At 44.4% G+C, this 19,156-nt stretch overlaps 1 protein-coding gene across 2 annotated transcripts; it reads right to left on the bottom strand.

Annotated features, from left to right (window-relative positions):
• Positions 1-3,581: 3,581 nt before the first annotated feature.
• pnp4a (purine nucleoside phosphorylase 4a) lies at positions 3,582-10,799 on the bottom strand. Of its 2 annotated transcripts, XM_052527031.1 has the most exons (6): positions 10,609-10,799; positions 8,608-8,771; positions 7,740-7,843; positions 5,309-5,484; positions 4,858-5,048; positions 3,582-4,560 (listed from the first exon to the last, which is right to left on the bottom strand). In XM_052527031.1, the coding sequence occupies exons 1-6, from the start codon at positions 10,623-10,625 to the stop codon at positions 4,343-4,345; spliced, it is 870 nt and encodes a 289-aa protein (XP_052382991.1). In that variant the 5' UTR covers positions 10,626-10,799; the 3' UTR covers positions 3,582-4,342. The 2 variants fall into 2 exon arrangements, with proteins under 2 accessions (XP_052382991.1, XP_052382990.1); XM_052527030.1 differs by lacking the exon at positions 10,609-10,799 and having other exon boundaries at positions 8,608-8,809.
• Between the last annotated feature and the right edge of the window lie 8,357 nt (positions 10,800-19,156).

Here is a 19,156-nt window from a genome sequence, read left to right as displayed (position 1 = left end):
CAAGCTCGGAACGAACACCCACAAGCTTACTATCATAGGCTTCGTTCAGTTTACTTTTCTCATACTCACTGAAACAGGCATGGAAGACCTGTTACCATTTAACCTGTTCAGTATACCACGGTTTACTGCCCCTTCTGGAGGATTTGGGTATCCATATAAAACATGATACATTTTTGTCAAAAGTTGCTAATATATGCAAATAAAAAATATTATCGAATAGAAAACACTCTAAAGCTTTTAAAACCGTTTAAATTATGTCTCTATGTATAGCAGAACTCTCAAAATCTGCATTTTCCCAAAATATCTCTTCTCATCTGAAAAGTTGGGTCACCTTTGACCTCATCGCAAACACCCTTCCCAAACAGTCACAGCACCCGGAAGAGTCTCCACGTGATCAGCTTTCAATGGGACTTCTCATTGTGAGAATCGCCCGCTCGTGAGAGTTTGAGCATGCGGTAAGCTCTCAGTCACTCAAAAAAACCTGTGCGCAATGGTCAAGTCCTCTCTTTTCCAAGATCGATTGAACAGTGCTTGTGTTTCTGTTTGTTCTCAAAATTGCTGTACACCTTTATAACATGTTAAAGCTTGATTATGAAGTTAGTTTGACAAGTTTACTCGACATATTATATATTCTTTCGAAGTTTTGGTGCGCAACCACTTCAATTTTGACTACATTTTTACCAAAATCAGGCTATTTTGAGAACCGAAAGACGCAGACTTGAAAACTGAACGCTAATTTGGTGAGTATAATCCCTTACAGGTCGTTTGATGGAAGAATAACAAAGGTAAGGGAATATTTAATGTATTCATTTTGGGTTTCTGTCGACTCCAAGATAGAGGAGTCATTATGCTACTGTGGGAGCGCCGACTCCATATTATAGTCTAGTGAACGCAAAATGTAATGTTAAAATTAAATGTAACAATGCAATTGCATTTAGAAGAAGTGTATCTTGCTATACATATGTAAAACATGCATATTTAGTCAAAGTTTATGATGTGTATTCCTTGTTAGCTGACGTTATCTGCCGGGGCTATCGTCATTTCTCAGGACATTTGGGTAGCATTTTTTTGAACGATGCATCATTGTAAACAGAGATTTATGGATATATATAGCATATTATTGAAAAAAAATGAATGTACTGTGTAACATGTTATATTACTGTCATCTGATGAAGATTTCAAAAGGTTAGTGAAATGATTTTTCTTTTAATCCTGCGTTTGTTGATTGCATATTTTTTCCTACTTGGCTATGCTAATGAGCTATGTCTGCGGTGGTGGTTTGACATAAATATGTGCTATGTTTTCGCCGTAAAACATTTTAGAAATCTGACTTGCTGGCTAGATAAACAACTTGTTTATCTTTCATTTGAGCTATTTTACTTGTTAATGTGTGGAGGTTAAATATTTGTAGGAATATTTTTGCGCATTGTGCGTTATGGTAATGAGCTTGAGCTGTAGTCACGCTACCAGCAGAGGAATAAAACTCCCGAGCTGGTTAAACAAATGTTCCTGTCGAACTGGTATCCTACCTTCATTACCTACTTGGGCCCTACAGCCCACGTTGGCTTGCCTATCTTACAACTCAGAGAGCTTGCAAGCACAGCTTTTGAGGCATCAAAAGCTCGCAACGCTAAGATCCCTGACCACTCAGTTTTGAAGTTTGACCAGGAGCACTCACTCCAGTCAGAGGGTGCATTATCAGGTATTGGAGCGTTAAGAGATGACGCAAAACAACAGTTTCTACCACGAAACCATGATTCCAATAACCTCCGCGGTCAAAATAACTGTAAAGCACGTCGCCATCAAAACGACTACCGCTACAATCGACCTGTTCACTACGTTCCTGCACCCAACCCACACAAAGTGTCAGAGCACAAGGGTAACAAAGGGTTGAAGGATGATCAAAACGTAGACCAATGTTCTCCAGAAGTTCCACTACGCGAAGAACTAAAGCGAGAAACATTTGAGAAAAGGGTAAAAGATAAGTCACAAGGACTAGATGGGGAATTACCGGACACCAGGTCCGCAGGAATTAACACCCATAGCAAGGAATTTAAAGTTCAAATCTCTTCGGGTGCGACAATATCACTCATCTCTCAAACATTGTTTGATGATCTAAAAAGGGCTTTGAAGCCAACTAAACGCTGGTTAAAAGTGGAACGATGCGACACTACACTTCGAGGGGTCACTCACACTACCTCGCCTCTCACATTGAGAGTCATGCTGAGACTACACTTCCAGGACGTATTGCTCGTCCACCCTGTGTATGTTACCAGCCTCGAAACTGTACCCCTGCTACTTGGAGCAGACTTGATGGATCGGTTACTCCCATTGATGAATTGGAAAACCAAACAGGTATGGACACAGGCCACAGTGCCTTCTCCACCGACCACACTGTCTTTCCCTAACGCTAGCTGCAACGCAATCATTCACGAGGGGTATCTGTCAAAAGCAACCCTTGGGAAAAAGACGTTTAGAAACCTCTTGGTGCAGAATCCGATCCAAGGAGATATTAACGATATCTCGACACATTCCATCAGCCAACCTGATTGACAATTCTTGTCATGATTTCGAACCAGCTGTCTCTGTGAATGAGCAACTTCCCTCCTCCTTGCATTCGTGCAATACGGTAGTTGAGATGAACTTCTCTTGGCCTTCGGACACTTCCGCAAGCACTGCGGCCGTCTCAGCAAGGAAAACATTGATGCACAGAGTATACTCTGCTTCCGATGATACACCTTCCGCTTTGTGGGGGACTGTCAACCCTTACAATAACACTAATGACGTCAGTCCAGCAACTGACCCGATGACTCCCACTGGTGAAAAACTTTGCGATATCACAGACCGGTATCCTCGTCTCAGTTCGCAGGTACTGATGAGGGTGCCACACACGGACGCGGTGGTGACTGACAGACCTCGACAGCCACTGAGGGTGTTGAAGCACAAACACTAGGAGATTTGGTTGAAAAGTTACAGCCACTCTCATAACAACGCGGCCTCTGAAAACTCGTACATAGGGTCCGAACTTTTCGTTTGCGCCTCGGATACCAACACCACCCGCTGGTGGGGGGGTCCCAAGACATAAATGGGGGGAATAGTAGCCCAGACCCATGATGAGCCTCATCGAGGCCGGTAGGGGGGGGGTCGAGACTACAGACAACACCGTACGAGGCCGCCAGAGCATAAATCAAATCTAGTTCTAAACTCCCCTTTTGAGAACAGTGAGGAGCAGACAGGCCCCCAGACGGGGATTATCTTAGAACACATCTAAGATAGTACTGAGGTGTACCACACTGGTCGTAAAGGAAGTCCAGTGGACTTGAATTTAAGTGTGTCTTATCTTTGTTGCCCTTTCCTCCAGTCAAATGAAGTAGTGGCCTCATGGGTGTAATGCTATTAATATTAATAATTAATAACATTTTTTTCCCGCAGAAAATGTGTTTCTATCTCCTGTGTTTCTATGTCAAACAGTTTAGTTATATTTCAGTCTACTGTGATGTATATACTTTGACTTTACAGGCAACATACCTTGAATCTTGTGTAAATTATATATTCGGCTACAGGAAAATTACATAACACAATTCTTTCAGAATTCAATGCTTTTTTATTTGATAAAACATTTTGTCTGTGCAATCCGTACCCAATATCAGACAAACGTTGACTAACAATATACAATTGAAATAGATTGTACTTTACATGAATGAAACCATACATAAATATAAATGTGCACCATTATATGAATCTATGTAATTATCTGAATATGTGACATATTGATTTGTAATACATAATAATTAATCATGAATAGAGCTGCATTATAATATTTCACTTTTATTATCTGTGAACAAGTATTAGCACACAATTGTGGATAGAAAGATTAGTTAATACAGCTGAAAAATAATAAGTTAAGTTGTCAATTTGAGAGTGCCGGTTTTTCACACCAAATACAAATATACCACAGTTAAACCTCAGTAGTGATATCACAAAATACAAATGAGAGTATTTTGATTTAACCTTTTTGTTTACCTAGGCAAGTCAGTTAAGAATACATTCTTATTTACAATGACGGCCTAGGAACAGTGCCTTGTTCAGGGGCAGAACGAAAGATTATTACCTTGTCAGCTCGGGGATTCGATCTAGCAGCCTTTCGGTTATTGGATTCTTGTTATGCATCTGAAACGGGCACCCTATAGTGCACTACTTATAGGCAATAGGGTGCAATGGGCTCTGGTCGAAAGTAGTGCACTAGGGAATAGGGTGCCATTGGCCAGGTCGCTGTTGAAAGTTTTCATCATGATGAGCGAATTCGAAAGGTGTAGCTTCGCATCTTGCTGCTCTCTTCAGTTCAAGTCGTGTTGTTGTTGATGTCCATCCGGCTGACCAGCTCTGTGACCAGCATCTGCAGCGTTTGTGAGCGCAGCTTGCTGACCTCCAGTACAGCTTCGTGGTTGACAGACTCTGTGTCATTGTAGCTCTTCACCACCTTGTTGGTGATGAGAGAGAGGCCGAACACCCTCATGCCACAGTGGGTGGCTACCACCACTTCTGGTGCTGTGCTCATTCCTATGAGGAGGAGAGAAGCGGAGAGAAGGAAGATGAACACCTGCTGCTACTCACATCATATTATAATGCATTAGAATGGACACCTAGATTTTTATGAACGGACAATATTATTATGTACAAAGCACACCTCAGATGTCTGAGCATATTTTGCCCCAAAATTATATCTTATCATGGCACCAATCACCAACCACTTTAATAAACAGATCGATCTAGAATGCATTATTGGCAAGAGAGCAAAAAACGATCTGGGACCAGGCTAGAATCTATCTGGGAGTGAACAAGCTCTAGTTCTCTCACCCACAGCGTCCACCCCTAGTCTGTGAAGGAGTCTGGCCTCTGCGATGCTCTCGAAATTGGGACCTCCCACCATACAGTAAACCCCTTCCTGGACGAACTGAGAGACGCCCATGCTTTTACAGAGGTCAAAGGCTATCTTCCGCAGGTCCTTGTCATACACACCAGACATGGGAGGGAACCGGGGACCAAACCTGGTCAACACAAGACAACAATGTTCAAATTCAAGAATTGTGATAAATATGAATGTGAATGTCCATCTATGAAGCGGAATAAAGCACACCAATCAATGATGGGCTCTATTGCAGCATGTAGGCTACTGAACCACAGCACTGAAGGGTCACAAAGCACCAAAGGCTCGTTGGAGTCGTTTCTGGTATTTCGGAATTGTTTGTGGTATTTAGTAAGTAGGACCTAGTGAGAACCACTGACTAGACTAGAGGATCTCACTCACTTGTCATCATTGGGTCCGTTGAGAGGATTGAGCCCAGCCAGACCAGGGAAGTTGATATGATCTTTGATGATCATGATGTCCCCAACCTGGTAGCTGTCTGCCAGCGAGCCTGCTGCATTGGTTACTATCAGGGTCTCTACCCCCAAGAGCTTAAATACCCGCACGGGAAAGGTAGTCTGTGTGACAGTGGGAGAGAGACAGAGAGAGAGATGTTTGCTCTGATATTTGCACATCGTTATAACACCATAATATGACATTTGAAATGTCTCTATTCCTTTGAAATTTTGTCAGTGAAATGTTTACTGTTCATTTTTTTGTTTATTTCACTTTTGTGTATTATCTATTATACTTTCTTTGGCAATGTAAGCACTACATGATTGCACAGACAAGTCTTCAAATGAGTGGATTCGGCTATTTCAGACACACCCGTTGCAAACAGGTGTATAACATCGAGTACACAGCCATGCAATCTCCATAGTCAAACATTGGCAGTAGAATGGCCCGTACTGAAGAACTCAGTGACATTCAACGTGGCACCGTCATAGAATGCCACCTTTCCAACAAGTCAGTTCGTCAAATTTCTGCCCTGCTAGAGCTGTCCCGAACAACTGTAAGTACTGTTATTGTGAAGTGGAAACCTCTAGGAGCAACAACAGCTCAGCCGCGAAGTGGTAGGCCACACAAGCTCACAGAACGTGACCACTGTGTACTGAAGAGCACAGCGCATACAAGTAATCTGACCTCGGTTGCAACACCCTTTACCGAGTTCCAAATTCTGGAAGCAACGTCAGTACAAGAAGTGCTCATCGGGAGCTTCATGAAATAAGTTTCCATGGCCGAGAAGCCACACACAAGCCTAAGATCACCATGCGCAATGCCAAGCGTCGGCTGAAGTGGAGTAACGCTTGCCGCCATTGGACTCTGGAGCAGTGGAAACGTGTTCTCTGGAGTGATGAATCACGCTTCACCATCTGGCAGTCCGACATACAAATCTGGGTTTGGCGGATGCAAGGAGAACGCTACCTGCCCGAATGCATAGTGCCAACTGTAAAGTTTGGTGGAGGAGGTGTTTTTCATGGTTCGGGCTAGGCCCCTTAGATCCAGTGAATGCTACAGGTTACAATGACATTCTAAATGATTCTATGCTTCCAACTTTGTGACAACAGTTTGGGAAAGGACCAAGTGGAAGCAATTCCTCGCAGCAATGTTTCAACATCTAGTGGAAATCCTTCCCAGAAGAGTGGAAGTTGTTATAGCAGCAAAGGGGGGACCAACTCCATATTAATGCCCATGATTTTGGAATGAGATGTTTGACAAGCAGGTGTCCACATACGGGAGCCAATAAAGCCCTTTGAACTGAACTGAATTGAATTGAGAGATAGAGAGAGAGAGATGATGTGATGAATAAAGGTAGAGAGTTAAACTCAAAACAAGGTGCAATACAGCACAGCTTCAGTAAGCCTAAAGTGGGTCTACATTTCCCCTTGAGTAACTGCCTGAGCCCAGAGCCGACTTCATAAAACCTGGAGTTATGCAAGAAAGACAATAGCAGCATTGAATGGCGTAATGTTGAATTAGCGTGCAAGTGAATTAGCCATGTGATGCAGGTCAACGTGATCACCCGAGGTCAGATGATGTGACTCATTGGGTGCATCTCAAATGGTGCTTATAGTGCACTACCATATGGCCTCTGGTCAATAGTAGTGTATTTGGGGCACAGTCATAGACTCTCTCGTGCTAACAGTTAGCTCCAACAGTACACTAATATCTAAGAATTCACAACAATACACACAAATCTGGTGAGTGAGTGAGTGGGTTGGAGGTCAGCCAACCACTGCCTCCCAGTGAGTGATCAGCAGCCCCAGTCACATGGGCCTCATATGCTGCAGATTACTCCCAAGCCAGAGACCAATGGAGAAAGGAAGACAGACCAGCTACCTTACCAGCTGCTGTTTCATAACCAGATTAGAGTTCCTCAAGTCCCAGGCATGCCCTGTTCATTAGAACCCTTGACTCATAGCCTTTCCGTCACTTTGGATCCTAAATTATGTTGAAATGCAACACAGCATGTCAAAATCATCTAAACAGTAAAACAAATACAGAGCTGTGGGAGAGTGTTGAGTCCCACTGTTTCTCATAGCCTTCAAAGGTCCTGATGAAGACCTGGCGGGAGTAATGCTTTTAATTTGAAAATAATAATACACGTCTGCAAGAAATAACTATTATAGTATTACTTCTTTCTCTAGTGTTTCTCTAGAATCGTGTCCTTCAATGGTATTTACCCTGGGTCAAATGAGAGCAGGATATTAGAATGGTGTGTTTCTTGGTACTAATATTTGCTCCCTGAGTTACAGTGACAGTCTGTTTAGGGGATGTGGGATGTGCATTAACACTTGTTTCTCAATAATTACCACTGTGATCTGGTACTGACCTTACAGAGTGAGTGTCCCTCATACATGTGGAAACGTCCCTGCATGCAAACACACGTCTTCCCTTTCAGCTCCCCAAACACCAGTCTCCCAGCGTGTCCTTGCACTGTGAAGCCACGCACACGCACACACACACACACACACACACACACACACACACACACACACACACACACACACACACACACACACACACACACACACACACACACACACACACACACACACACACACACACACACACACACACACACACACACACACGCACGCACACAAACACAAGCAAAGTCAGTTGTTACATAAACTACAGTTAAAAAAAACACCTTTAACAACGCTGTTAAACTTGTTCCATATGTTTAAAGTTTAATGCTGGTTTATTTACATTACAAAGGTTCCAAGTTAGGATGGCCATTTGTCAGGATGGCCAAAGTGGTCAGCATAGCCATTTGTGGTGTGTTAGGTTGATTGCGTTGATCGTTAATATTATACTGCATGCTACAATCTTATTGTAACAGGTAGCCTAGCAGTTAAGAGAGTTGGGCTAGTAACAGAAAGGTGGAAAATTCTACCATGGTGGAATATTCTACCATTCTGCCCTTTACCCCCAACAACAACTGTTCCCCGTGCGCCAATGATGTGGATTAAGGCAGCACCACGCACCTCTCTGATTCAGTGGGTTGGGTTAAATGCTGAAGACACATTTCGGTTGAATACATTCCCTTCCCAATCAATGTACTGTATGTTACACAAACTTCTGCCACTGGTAATGTCAATATTCCCGGCCCCCAACTCTCTCTTTCTACATCTCTCCATTTCTTTCTCTCTCTATCTCACCATCTCTCTATCTATTTACCTTTCACTTTCTCTCACCTGTGCTCTGTGGGAACCCAGGGATGTCGGAGTAGGGGAAGGAGTCCTGGCACTTGAGAGCGTCAGCTAGCATGCCCAGTCCGGAGCCACAGATGATGGCCACTTTTGGCCGGTGCCGCGTCTGAGACAGGAGCCAGCTGGCTGTCTTCTGATAGTCATCATAACTGAGGGAGGAAGTGGAGAACATTGTGACTCACACTGTCTAGAGGGAGCTCTGAGTAAAATAACTATCCTGTCTAGAGGGAGCTCTGGGGACAATAACTATCCTGTCTAGAGGGAGCTCTGGGGACAATAACTATCCTGTCTAGAGGGAGCACTGGGGACAATAACTATCCTGTCTAGAGGGAGCTCTGGGGACAATAACTATCCTGTCTAGAGGGAGCTCTGGGGACAATAACTATCCTGTCTAGAGGGAGCTCTGGGGACAATAACTATCCTGTCTAGAGGGAGCTTTAGGAAAAATAACTCTCCTGTCTAGAGGGAGCACTGGGGACAATAACTATCCTGTCTAGAGGGAGCTCTGGGGACAATAACTATCCTGTCTAGAGGGAGCTCTGGGGACAATAACTATCCTGTCTAGAGGGAGCTTTAGGAAAATAACTCTCCTGTCTAGAGGGAGCACTGGGGACAATAACTATCCTGTCTAGAGGGAGCACTGGGGACAATAACTATCCTGTCTAGAGGGAGCTCTGGGGACAATAACTATCCTGTCTAGAGGGAGCTTTAGGAAAATAACTCTCCTGTCTAGAGGGAGCACTGGGGACAATAACTATCCTGTCTAGAGGGAGCACTGGGGACAATAACTATCCTGTCTAGAGGGAGCTCTGGGGACAATAACTATCCTGTCTAGAGGGAGCTCTGGGAAAAATAACTATCCTCTTTAGAGGGAGCTCTGTGTAAAATAACTATCCTCTTTAGAGGGAGCTCTGGGTAAAATAACTATCATGTTTAGAGGGAGCTCTGGGTAAAATAACTATCATGTTTAGAGGGAGCTCTGGGTAAAATAACTCTCCTGTCTAGAGGGAGCACTGGGGACAATAACTATCCTGTCTCGAGGGAACACTGGGGACAATAACTCTCCTGTCTAGAGGGAGCTCTGGGAAAAATAACTATCCTGTCTAGAGGGAGCTCTGGGGACAATAACTATCCTGTCTCGAGGGAACACTGGGGACAATAACTATCCTGTCTAGAGGGAGCTCTGGGGACAATAACTATCCTGTTTAGAGGGAGCTCTGGGGACAATAACTATCCTGTTTAGAGGGAGCACTGGGGACAATAACTATCCTGTTTAGAGGGAGCTCTGGGTAAAATAACTATCCTCTTTAGAGGGAGCTCTGTGTAAAATAACTATCCTCTTTAGAGGGAGCTCTGGGTAAAATAACTATCATGTTTAGAGGGAGCTCTGGGTAAAATAACTATCATGTTTAGAGGGAGCTCTGGGAAAAATAACTATCCTGTAACGGTCCCCTCGCTGACAATTTAGTTCCAGTACAAAAAGGGGTATATTTTAAGTCAAAAAGTCTTGTATGTTGCATTGTGAATGTTCACATACTGGAATGTCTTGCAATCCAGACCACATGTGATTTTACTTAACACAAATTAATGGAGTATAACACAGGGTTAGGGAGGGTCAATTAGAACTGAAGTTATTCAATTCAGGAAATTATTTGAATTGATGATTAGAAAATGTAAAAGCTTTTAAAAAATGCTTCTCCTTTTCACTTTATTGAGAAGTCATTGTATATCATATACTTAGATACATTTCTTTCAGTATGAGTGAGATGTTCTGTTGTCTGTCAGACCATAAGGGTTGCCTTACAGAAATTCATATTGCCATAAAACTGCCGAAGAGGTATCAATTTGTCTAACCTAAGCGGTAAGGGTTTCCATAACCACATAAGAGATAGATATACCTTTAAGAGATCGATTTAATCCTGTAAATAAAAGAATATGGACACCGGAAAACGCAATGAAAAAGTCAAGAGAAAAGCAATGACTTACCAGATCTGATCTTTCATTTGGAAGGTTATGTGGTTGAAATAGGTCTTGCCCAATGATGTAGGTCTTAAAACACAGCCCGATGTTGATGCTGTGATATTTGTTAAGATGCGGGATCTTCCCCTAGATGATATAACGGAGTACTAGGTATAGACACTGCTGTATAGACACAGTGTTGTGTGAATGTTACAGTCTCTTTGGCTGCAGTTAAATAGACTCTGTGACAGTTCCAGAGTAGTCACATGGTCCCTGATTGGTCATAACCCTGCCATGGCCAATGGAATTAACAAATAAAATGCTCTCTAGTAGAGAGGTGTGTCAGGGAGTTGTGTGCGTAAGGGCCAAATTATATTGAAGCTCCACATTGAGTCACTTTGCTCCTGTATAATTCCTTTGGCTCTGTTTTGTGTCAAGCCTGTCTGTGTAATTCTGAGTTAAGATGGTGATGCTGTTCACGTTTTGTGTTCCCCTCCTAATCAGATTTTGTAGTGGACCTGCTAAAGTTATAGTCTGGCTAATACCTAACTCTCACAGACTCCCTGCGCTGTGAGTCACGTGGGTCGTGTCAGCCAGGCTACCAAAGTTGGGAAATATATTTGAAGGTATTGTTCGCCCTCCAGTTGGCTGTGTAGCAATTAGCCTTTGGACAAGGTTAGTTAATAACAGATTCTAGGATGGTGTACACCCCCATCATAAAACTGCCCCAGCTAAGTAGATGTTGTATAGCTCATTATATGATTTTTATACAACGCAAGTAGAAACCAATGTGGGTATTGTTTAATGCATTTTTCTGGACAAGACAATCCAAGCACTCCAATGTTCCAGTGTGTAAGCGAGGGGGCATGACGGATGACTGTGACTCTGTGACGGTCAAAATAAAATGTCAATACGATAGCATGTCAATTAACAAAAGATACAGCACTCTACCCTATTGGAATCAATACAGAACACAGCACTCTACCCTGTTAGAATCAATACTGAACACAGCACTCTACCCTGTTGGAATCAATACAGAACACAGCACTCTACCCTGTTAGAATCAATACTGAACACAGCACTCTACCCTGTTGGAATCAATACAGAACACAGCACTCTACCCTGTTAGAATCAATACTGAACACAGCACTCTACCCTGTTGGAATCAATACAGAACACAGCACTCTACCCTGTTCGAATCAATACTGAACACAGCACTCTACCCTGTTGGAATCAATACAGAACACAGCACTCTACCCTGTTAGAATCAATACAGAACACAGCACCGTATAATTACATATAGTACTGTATATATAATATAAAAAATGTATACGATCTCTGTGTGCAGCACTATACCCTGTGAGAATCTGGAACTTGCATGCATACTTAACCTACATACTTAGACGATTGCATTGTCATTCCATAGTCGATAGTCATTCATCGTCATTGTTAATATTTGACAATACACTCAAGTTTTTGTTGACTGAGGGAATCTGGCCTAAATCAATAAAAATAGAGTATCATGCCCATTTTCAACATTACCTTTGGTCCATTGAAAATGACCTTGATTTTGTTGGTGTTATTCTGACTGGATTTCTTCAATCATTGTTCTTACAAGTGGGATGGTTTAGTAACCAAACCATCAATAGCTGCTCCACCACACATTCAATGGTCACTAGAGTCTAGCACATTATTTAATATCAAACTATACATCAGAAGGCAGAGCAATACCAAGAACAGCATTATGACTCTGTCATAATTCACTTCGACCTTGTCTAGGGACGGCACATTTGTCTGTAAATGGACCTTAACATTATGTAAACCTCCAAACCTCTACTTGACGGGATTGATGAGATGAGCAGATATACTAGATATGCAAAAGTATGTGGACACCCCTTCAAATTAGTTGGATTTGGCTATTTCAGCCACACCCGTCCACCCCCCATTTAAATGTTAACTATGCATCAGTGCAGCCAGTCAGTAAGTCAAGCCAGTCAAGTCACATGAACTGCAATAGTGAAAATCCATTTTTACATCCCGAATGGCGCTCGACTTCCTACCCTACATAGTCCACTAGCTTTGACCAGAATCCTATGGGCCCTAAATAGAGAATAGGGTGCCATTTGGGATGAAGCCCATATGTGTGTTTACTCTCCTCTCTCTTAGAATGTCCATAAATGCAGACCCCTCTTATCTACACTGAAGATCTCCTGTCTCACACAGGGTGATTATTTCTGCACCATTCATATTAATGTGATTCATTTACATAAAATTTGTGTGAACTCTGCCGGCCCCCACTCATTATACAGCATTTTCTCCACGAACCATCTCCTTGAATTACCTCAATCTGCTTAATTGTATGTCCAGTGTGTGTGTGTGTGTGTGTGTGTGTGTGTGTGTGTGTGTGTGTGTGTGTGTGTGTGTGTGTGTGTGTGTGTGTGTGTGTGTGTGCGTGCGTGCGTATGCGTGCGATATCAGGCACGTACTGTATGCCCTGTCCTCACTTCCTTCCTATGACAAATGCTATGTTTGCTGCAGGAATGTTCCATGTGTATTCAGAATATCACCCTGACCGTGAATTTCTAGTTGGTGTCAAGATGTTACATATTTTTCCCAATATGGCAGTTTTAGGTCACTGGGGATTCTCAGAGGAGTAGCACCTCCTCCACCACAGGGCTTTTTTATCATTAACCCCTGTGCCTTCTGTCTGTGGGATGGACCAATACGGGGGGGGGTTGGCCCTTGTTCTAGTCCCAGATGTCTGTCCTATGTTAGCTCTGAGCCTGGCTGCCTGCCCTTGACGGTGACAGTGTCTGTGCATTACTTTTGCTGTCCTTGCCTCTCTGCATCCAGCCACGTGGCCAGATGCACACGGCTGCTCCTCTTAGGGCGGCAGGGTAGCCTAGTGGTTAGAGAGTTGGACTAGTAACCAAAAGGTTGCAAGTTCAAATCACCGAGCTGACAAGGTACAAATCTGTCGTTCTGCCCCTGAACAGGCAGTTAACCCACTGTTCCTAGGCCGTCATTGAAAATAAGAATTTGTTCTTAACTGACTTGCCTAGTTAAATAAAGGTAAAATAAAAAATAAATAAATAAAAATTAGGGACGGGTGGTTAAGACGCAGACAGACACAGACAGATAATACTACAGAAAGACCCTCAAACCCTCTATAGAGCCAATACTTGTTAATGGGCACAACAGCATACTGTAAATCAATAATACGATAACATCATCACATGAGATTAAACTATACAAAAACAAATATATGATTCATATGTATAAGTGGTAGTTACACTATATATACAAAAGTATGTGGACATCCCTTCAAATTTGTGGATTCGGTTATTTCAGCCACACCCGTTGCTGACAGGTGTTTTAATCGATCACACAGCCGTGCAATCTCCATAGACAAACATTGGCAGTAGTACTTCTACTTCAATGTGGCACCGTCATAGGATGCCACCTTCCAACAAGTCAGTTCCTCAAATTTCTACCCTGTTAGAGCTGCCCTGGTCACCTGCAAGTGCTCTTATTTTGAAGTGGAAAGGTCTAGGTGCCGACTAAAGTTTGGTGGAGGAGGAATAATGGTATGGCAATGTTTTTCATGGTTCGGGCTATGCCCCTTAGTTCCAGTGAAAGGAAATCTTAACGCTATAGCATACAATGACATTCTAGACGATTCTGTGCTTCCAACTTTATGCAACAGTTTGGGGAAGGCCCATTCCTGTTTCAGCATGAGAATGCCCCCGTGCACAAAGCAAGGTCCATACAGGAATGGTTTGTTGAGATCGATGTAGAAGAACTTGACTGGCCTGCACAGAGCCCTGACCTCAACCCCATCGAACACCTTTGGGATGAATTGGAGCACAGACTGCGAGCCAGGCCTAATTGCCAAACATCAGTGCCCGGCCTCACTAATGCTCTTGTGGCTCAGCTGAAGCAAGTTCCCGCAGAAATGTTCCAACATCTAGTGGAAAGTCTTTCCAGAAGAGTGGAGCCTGTTATAGCAGCAAAGGGGGGACCAACTCCATATTAATGTCTATGACCTTGGAATGAGATGTTTGCAGGTGTCCACATACTTTTGGTCATGTAGTGTACATGGACAGGCAAAGGGCTTCTGTCATGTAAAACTTTTGATCCCAGTGTAAATTGGAGCCGGACGTTGGCCGGTCAGTAGAGAGCCCATTTCGCCGCACCATGAGGTCTCCAATTGATGCTGCCACCGGGTTGACAAGGCCAGCCGGCCGGGTCCAGATGAGTACTGACAGACACTGAGGACGACCGGGCAGGTCAGCATGTGAGGCCCATTACTCCTCCACACGCTGGACTCATCCCCAAATCTAAAGCATGGGACCGCAGCAATTGAATTTGAGCACCTCACAAGATCCATAAAATTACTGTCCATTTTCCCCTTTTAGATGCACAACTGTAGCCTTGTGTGAGATATCAGATGAATACATGCAGGTCAGCCAGGAGCAGACCCCCAAGATTGATTCGAGTGACATTGAGTGAGTTCCATTCGTGAAATGGTGAATGGGGAAGTTCCAATGCTTGCTTGTAATCTCTGTTTGGTTGAAACTTGTCACGTTCTGATCTTTATTTCCTTTGTTTTGTCTTTATTTAGTATGGTTGGGGCGTGAGTTGGGGTGGGCAGTCTATGTTTGTGTTTCTAGGTTTTTTCTATTTCTGCGTTTGGCCTGATATGGTTCTCAATCAGAGGCAGCTGTTTATCGTTGTCCCTGATTGAGAACCATATTTAGGTAACTTGGGTTTCACTGTTGGTTTGTTTCCTGTGTCAGTTCCACACGGAACATTTATATTCACTTTATTGTTTTTGTATTTCATATTTTTCAGTCTTTTCTATTAAAACATGGACACTTGCCACGCTGCGTATTGGTCCGATCCTTGCTACACCTCTTCAAACGAAGAGGAGGAAATCTGCCGTTACGGAAACACCTACCAACAGAGGACCAAGCGGCGTGGTAATGGGCAGCAGCAACAGTGGCCGAAGACGCAGGACTCATGGACTTGGAAGGAGATTCTAGACGGGAGAGGACCCTGGGCACAGCCAGGGGAATATCGCCGCCCCAAAGCAGAGCTGGAGGCAGCGAAGGCAGAGAGTCGCTGGTATGAGGAAGCAGCACGGCGGTGTGGTTGGAAGCCCGAGAGTCAGCCCCAAAAATGTATTTGGGGGGGCACACAGGGAGTGTGGCGAAGCCAGGTAGAAGACCTGCGCCAACTTCCTGTGCTTACCAGAGTGAGAGAGGGACCATGTTATGCGGTGGAGCGCACAGTTTCCCCAGTGCGTGTGCATAGCCCGGTGCGGTTTATTCCAGCTCCTCGTATCGGCCGGGCTAGAGTGGGCATCGAGCCAGGTGCCATGAAGCCGGCTTTACGCATCTGGTCTCCAGTGCCTCCTTGGGCCGGCGTACATGGCACCAGCCTTAAACATGCTCCCCGTAGCCCAACCAGTGTGGCGAGGTGGAATAGACCGCACTGGTCGGGCTACGGGGAGCATTCAACCAGGTAAGGTTGGGCAGGCTTGGTGCTCAAGAGCTCCAGTGCGGCTGCACGGTCCGGTCTATCCAGTGCCACCTCCATGCACCAGCCCTCCGGTGGCAGCCCCCCGCACCAGGCTGTCTCTCCGTCTTCTGCCTACAGAGTCTTCCCCGTCTGTCTGGCGCCGCCAGAGTCTTCCCCGTCTGTCCGGCGCCGCCAGCCAGCCAGGAGCTGCCGGAATCGCCCTTCACTCCGGAGCTGCCAGAATCCCCCGCCCGTCCGGCGCTGCCGGAATCCCCCGCCTGTCCGGCGCTGCCGGAATCCCCCGTCCATTCGGGACCCATGTCTAGGGAACCCCAGTCCAAGGTCGGTGGCGAGGGTCGCCTCTTTAAAGAGGCCACGGAGGCGGGCGAAGAGGCGCACTAGAACTATGGTGAAGTCGGGTCCACATCCCGCGCCAGAACCGCCACCGCGGACAGACGCCCACCCAGACCCTCCCCTATAGGTTCAGGTTTTGCGTCCAGAGTCCGCACCTTTGGGGGGGTACTGTCACGTTCTGACCTTTACATCCTTTGTTTTGTCTTTATTTAGTATGGTCAGGGCGTGAGTTGGGGTGGGCAGTCTGTTTGTGTTTTTTTCTATTTCTGTGTTTGGCCTGATATGGTTCTCAATCAGAGGCAGCTGTTTATCGCTGTCCCTGATTGAGAACCATATTTAGGTAGCCTGGGTTTCACTGTTGGTTTGTGGGTGTTCGTTTCCTGTGTCAGTGTTTGTGCCACACGGGACTGTTTCGGTTCGTTTATATTCATTTTATTGTTTTTGTATTTCATAGTGTTTAGTCTTTTCTATTAAAACATGGACACTTACCACGCTGCGTATTGGTCCGATCCTTGCTACACCTCAGACGAAGAGGAGAAAATCTGCCGTTACAAAACTAGTACGATGGACTCTATATATGGTTCTGTAAACTGATATGTGTGATAATCAAGGGAGCGTCTAACATTTGAAAATGGGGATTAAATAATAGATCTGAATCACATTACATGATGATGTACCTCACTATGTAAAAAATTGTTGTGGTATTACATGATGACAGTAAGGCTGTTTTGTAATAGAAGCCACCCTAATAATAGTTTGGCAGCTAAGCATAATATTTGTTTAGTTTGTGATACAATCACCATTTGGCACATATGTAGATACATGTTTTGTCACGCCTGCTCCCACTCCCCCCGGCGCTCGAGGGCTCCCCAGCATTGCACACTTTTGCCATCATTACGCACACGTTCCCAATTAAATGTTCATCTCCCCGTACCTGCTTCTCATCTCCGTCGTCGGTCCTTACAGAATGCAGAAGTCATCATACGAAGCATCGGGAAGTGCTGTCTAAGCCAGCTCGTCAGGCTGTCACGAGGGACTCTCTCGCCTCTGCCGGTTCATCTGGGGCCCAGGGTGCCCAGCGCCTGTACCTCTGCTGGCCTCAGGCTCACATGCCCCACCCCCTGGCACTTGAGGGCGCCAGGCTCCCTAGCATTGCCCACTCCTGTCATCATCATTACGCACACCTGCCTTCCCCGTCACACGCATCAGCGATTATTGGACTGACCTGGACTCAATCATCTCTGTCATTACCTTCCCTATATCTGTCAGGTTCCACGCTCTGTTCTCTGCTTCTGCATCGATTGTCATATGTCCTTGTTTACCTGTGTGCTGACACTGTTCCTGTCTTGTTCTATGTCTGTTCCCGATTAAATGTTTGACTCCCCAACAGATTTAGGACTCTATTCAATCTGTATCGCTGAAGCGCAATAGAAATGTGAAGGTGGATTCCGATTGAGCCGTCATATTTACTATGAACGCTAACGCGGTAACGCTGGAACTTCAGCAATACAGATTGAATCGAGCTGATTGATATTGGTTCATCGCATGTTATCCCTCTGGGAGCCGTAGCGTTCATCTTCCAAAATGGCTGCTGATAAGTGGGTCCAAAACAACGTTTATGTCCCTTGTTTCAGGTTGGTGCTAGATGGTATACAGCTACGGACGGAAGTGACTTTCTGTAGCAGGTTAGGACAGCATTTTAGCTAACCCTACCCTTTTCCTAACCTTAACCTAATTCTCATAAGCTGCTGCGTAAGTTGCCTAACCTGCTACGAAAAGTCATCGTCTGTAGCTGTATACCATCTAGTCAAAACCCTTGTTGTGGGCCCGCATATCAAGAAATTGCCCTAGGAGTCGTTCATGTAAGTTGTGTTCTGTTTTCTCCTGCATCAATGTTAATTCCAAGCCATTGGGGGCAGGGCTGGGGGGGGTGAATCAACATATAAATAAATGATTTTATCAAATATTTTATTTGGCCTTTACTACTATAGCCAATAGAAATGCACTGAATAACACATTAATAAATGGCAAAAAAAATATTTAGATATTGGACCATAGCATTTATTCTCTGGGAGATGGTGTGGTCGTCTTCCAAAATGGCTGCTGATAAGCGAGCCCAAAACAATATTCTGTCCCTTGTTTTCGGCATATCAGGAAATTGACTGAGGAGTCGTACCTGTCAGTCATGTGCTGTTCAATTCTGCATCAAGGTTAATGCCAAGCTGCTCCTTCCTGGAAGTGTTAATCTATTTTATTCAAACTTTCATTTTGTAAGATGGGTGACAACTGCTCCAGGGGCCAAATCAGTGGTGACCCCATATCATAATCAGAATCACCTTTATTCACCAAGTACATTTACCCAGGACCTGCCTTACTGAGAAGGTGCTGCCAGCAATAGACAATATACAAACAGAATACAGACAAATCCACATAGACATCATACAGAATATGCACTATTGGAACAGTAAACAGAAAACTCTGGAGTATATAGGCGGAATACAGTGGTAATATACAATTTACAGAGTGAACATATCCATTCAAACATAGGGAGGGATGCTACCGTAGTGAATGTATACAGTGCATACGGTATTGTGAGGAAGTGCACATAGTGAAAATGCAGTATAGTGCAGATTAGTATTTGAGGTCATTGATTAAAAAGTGCAGTAATTGGCTCAATTCAATGTCACTTAATCCCTAT

The sequence above is a fragment of the Oncorhynchus keta genome, chromosome 10 (genome assembly GCF_023373465.1).
Source record: "Oncorhynchus keta strain PuntledgeMale-10-30-2019 chromosome 10, Oket_V2, whole genome shotgun sequence".
Taxonomy (NCBI): Eukaryota; Metazoa; Chordata; class Actinopteri; order Salmoniformes; family Salmonidae; genus Oncorhynchus; species Oncorhynchus keta.
Note: the sequence above shows the minus strand (reverse complement) of the source record. Positions and strands in the feature narration are given on the sequence as shown.

Coding starts and splice junctions, on each gene's coding strand:
- pnp4a (XM_052527030.1), bottom strand. CDS start 8,794: ATGTTCTCCACTTCCTCCCTCAGTTATGATGACTATCAGAAGACAGCC. Junction 5,485..7,739: donor AGGGACACTCACTCTGTAAG/GTCAGTACCAGA, acceptor ACTGTCACACAG/ACTACCTTTCCCGTGCGGGT. Junction 5,049..5,308: donor AACGGACCCAATGATGACAA/GTGAGTGAGATC, acceptor TGTGTTGACCAG/GTTTGGTCCCCGGTTCCCTC.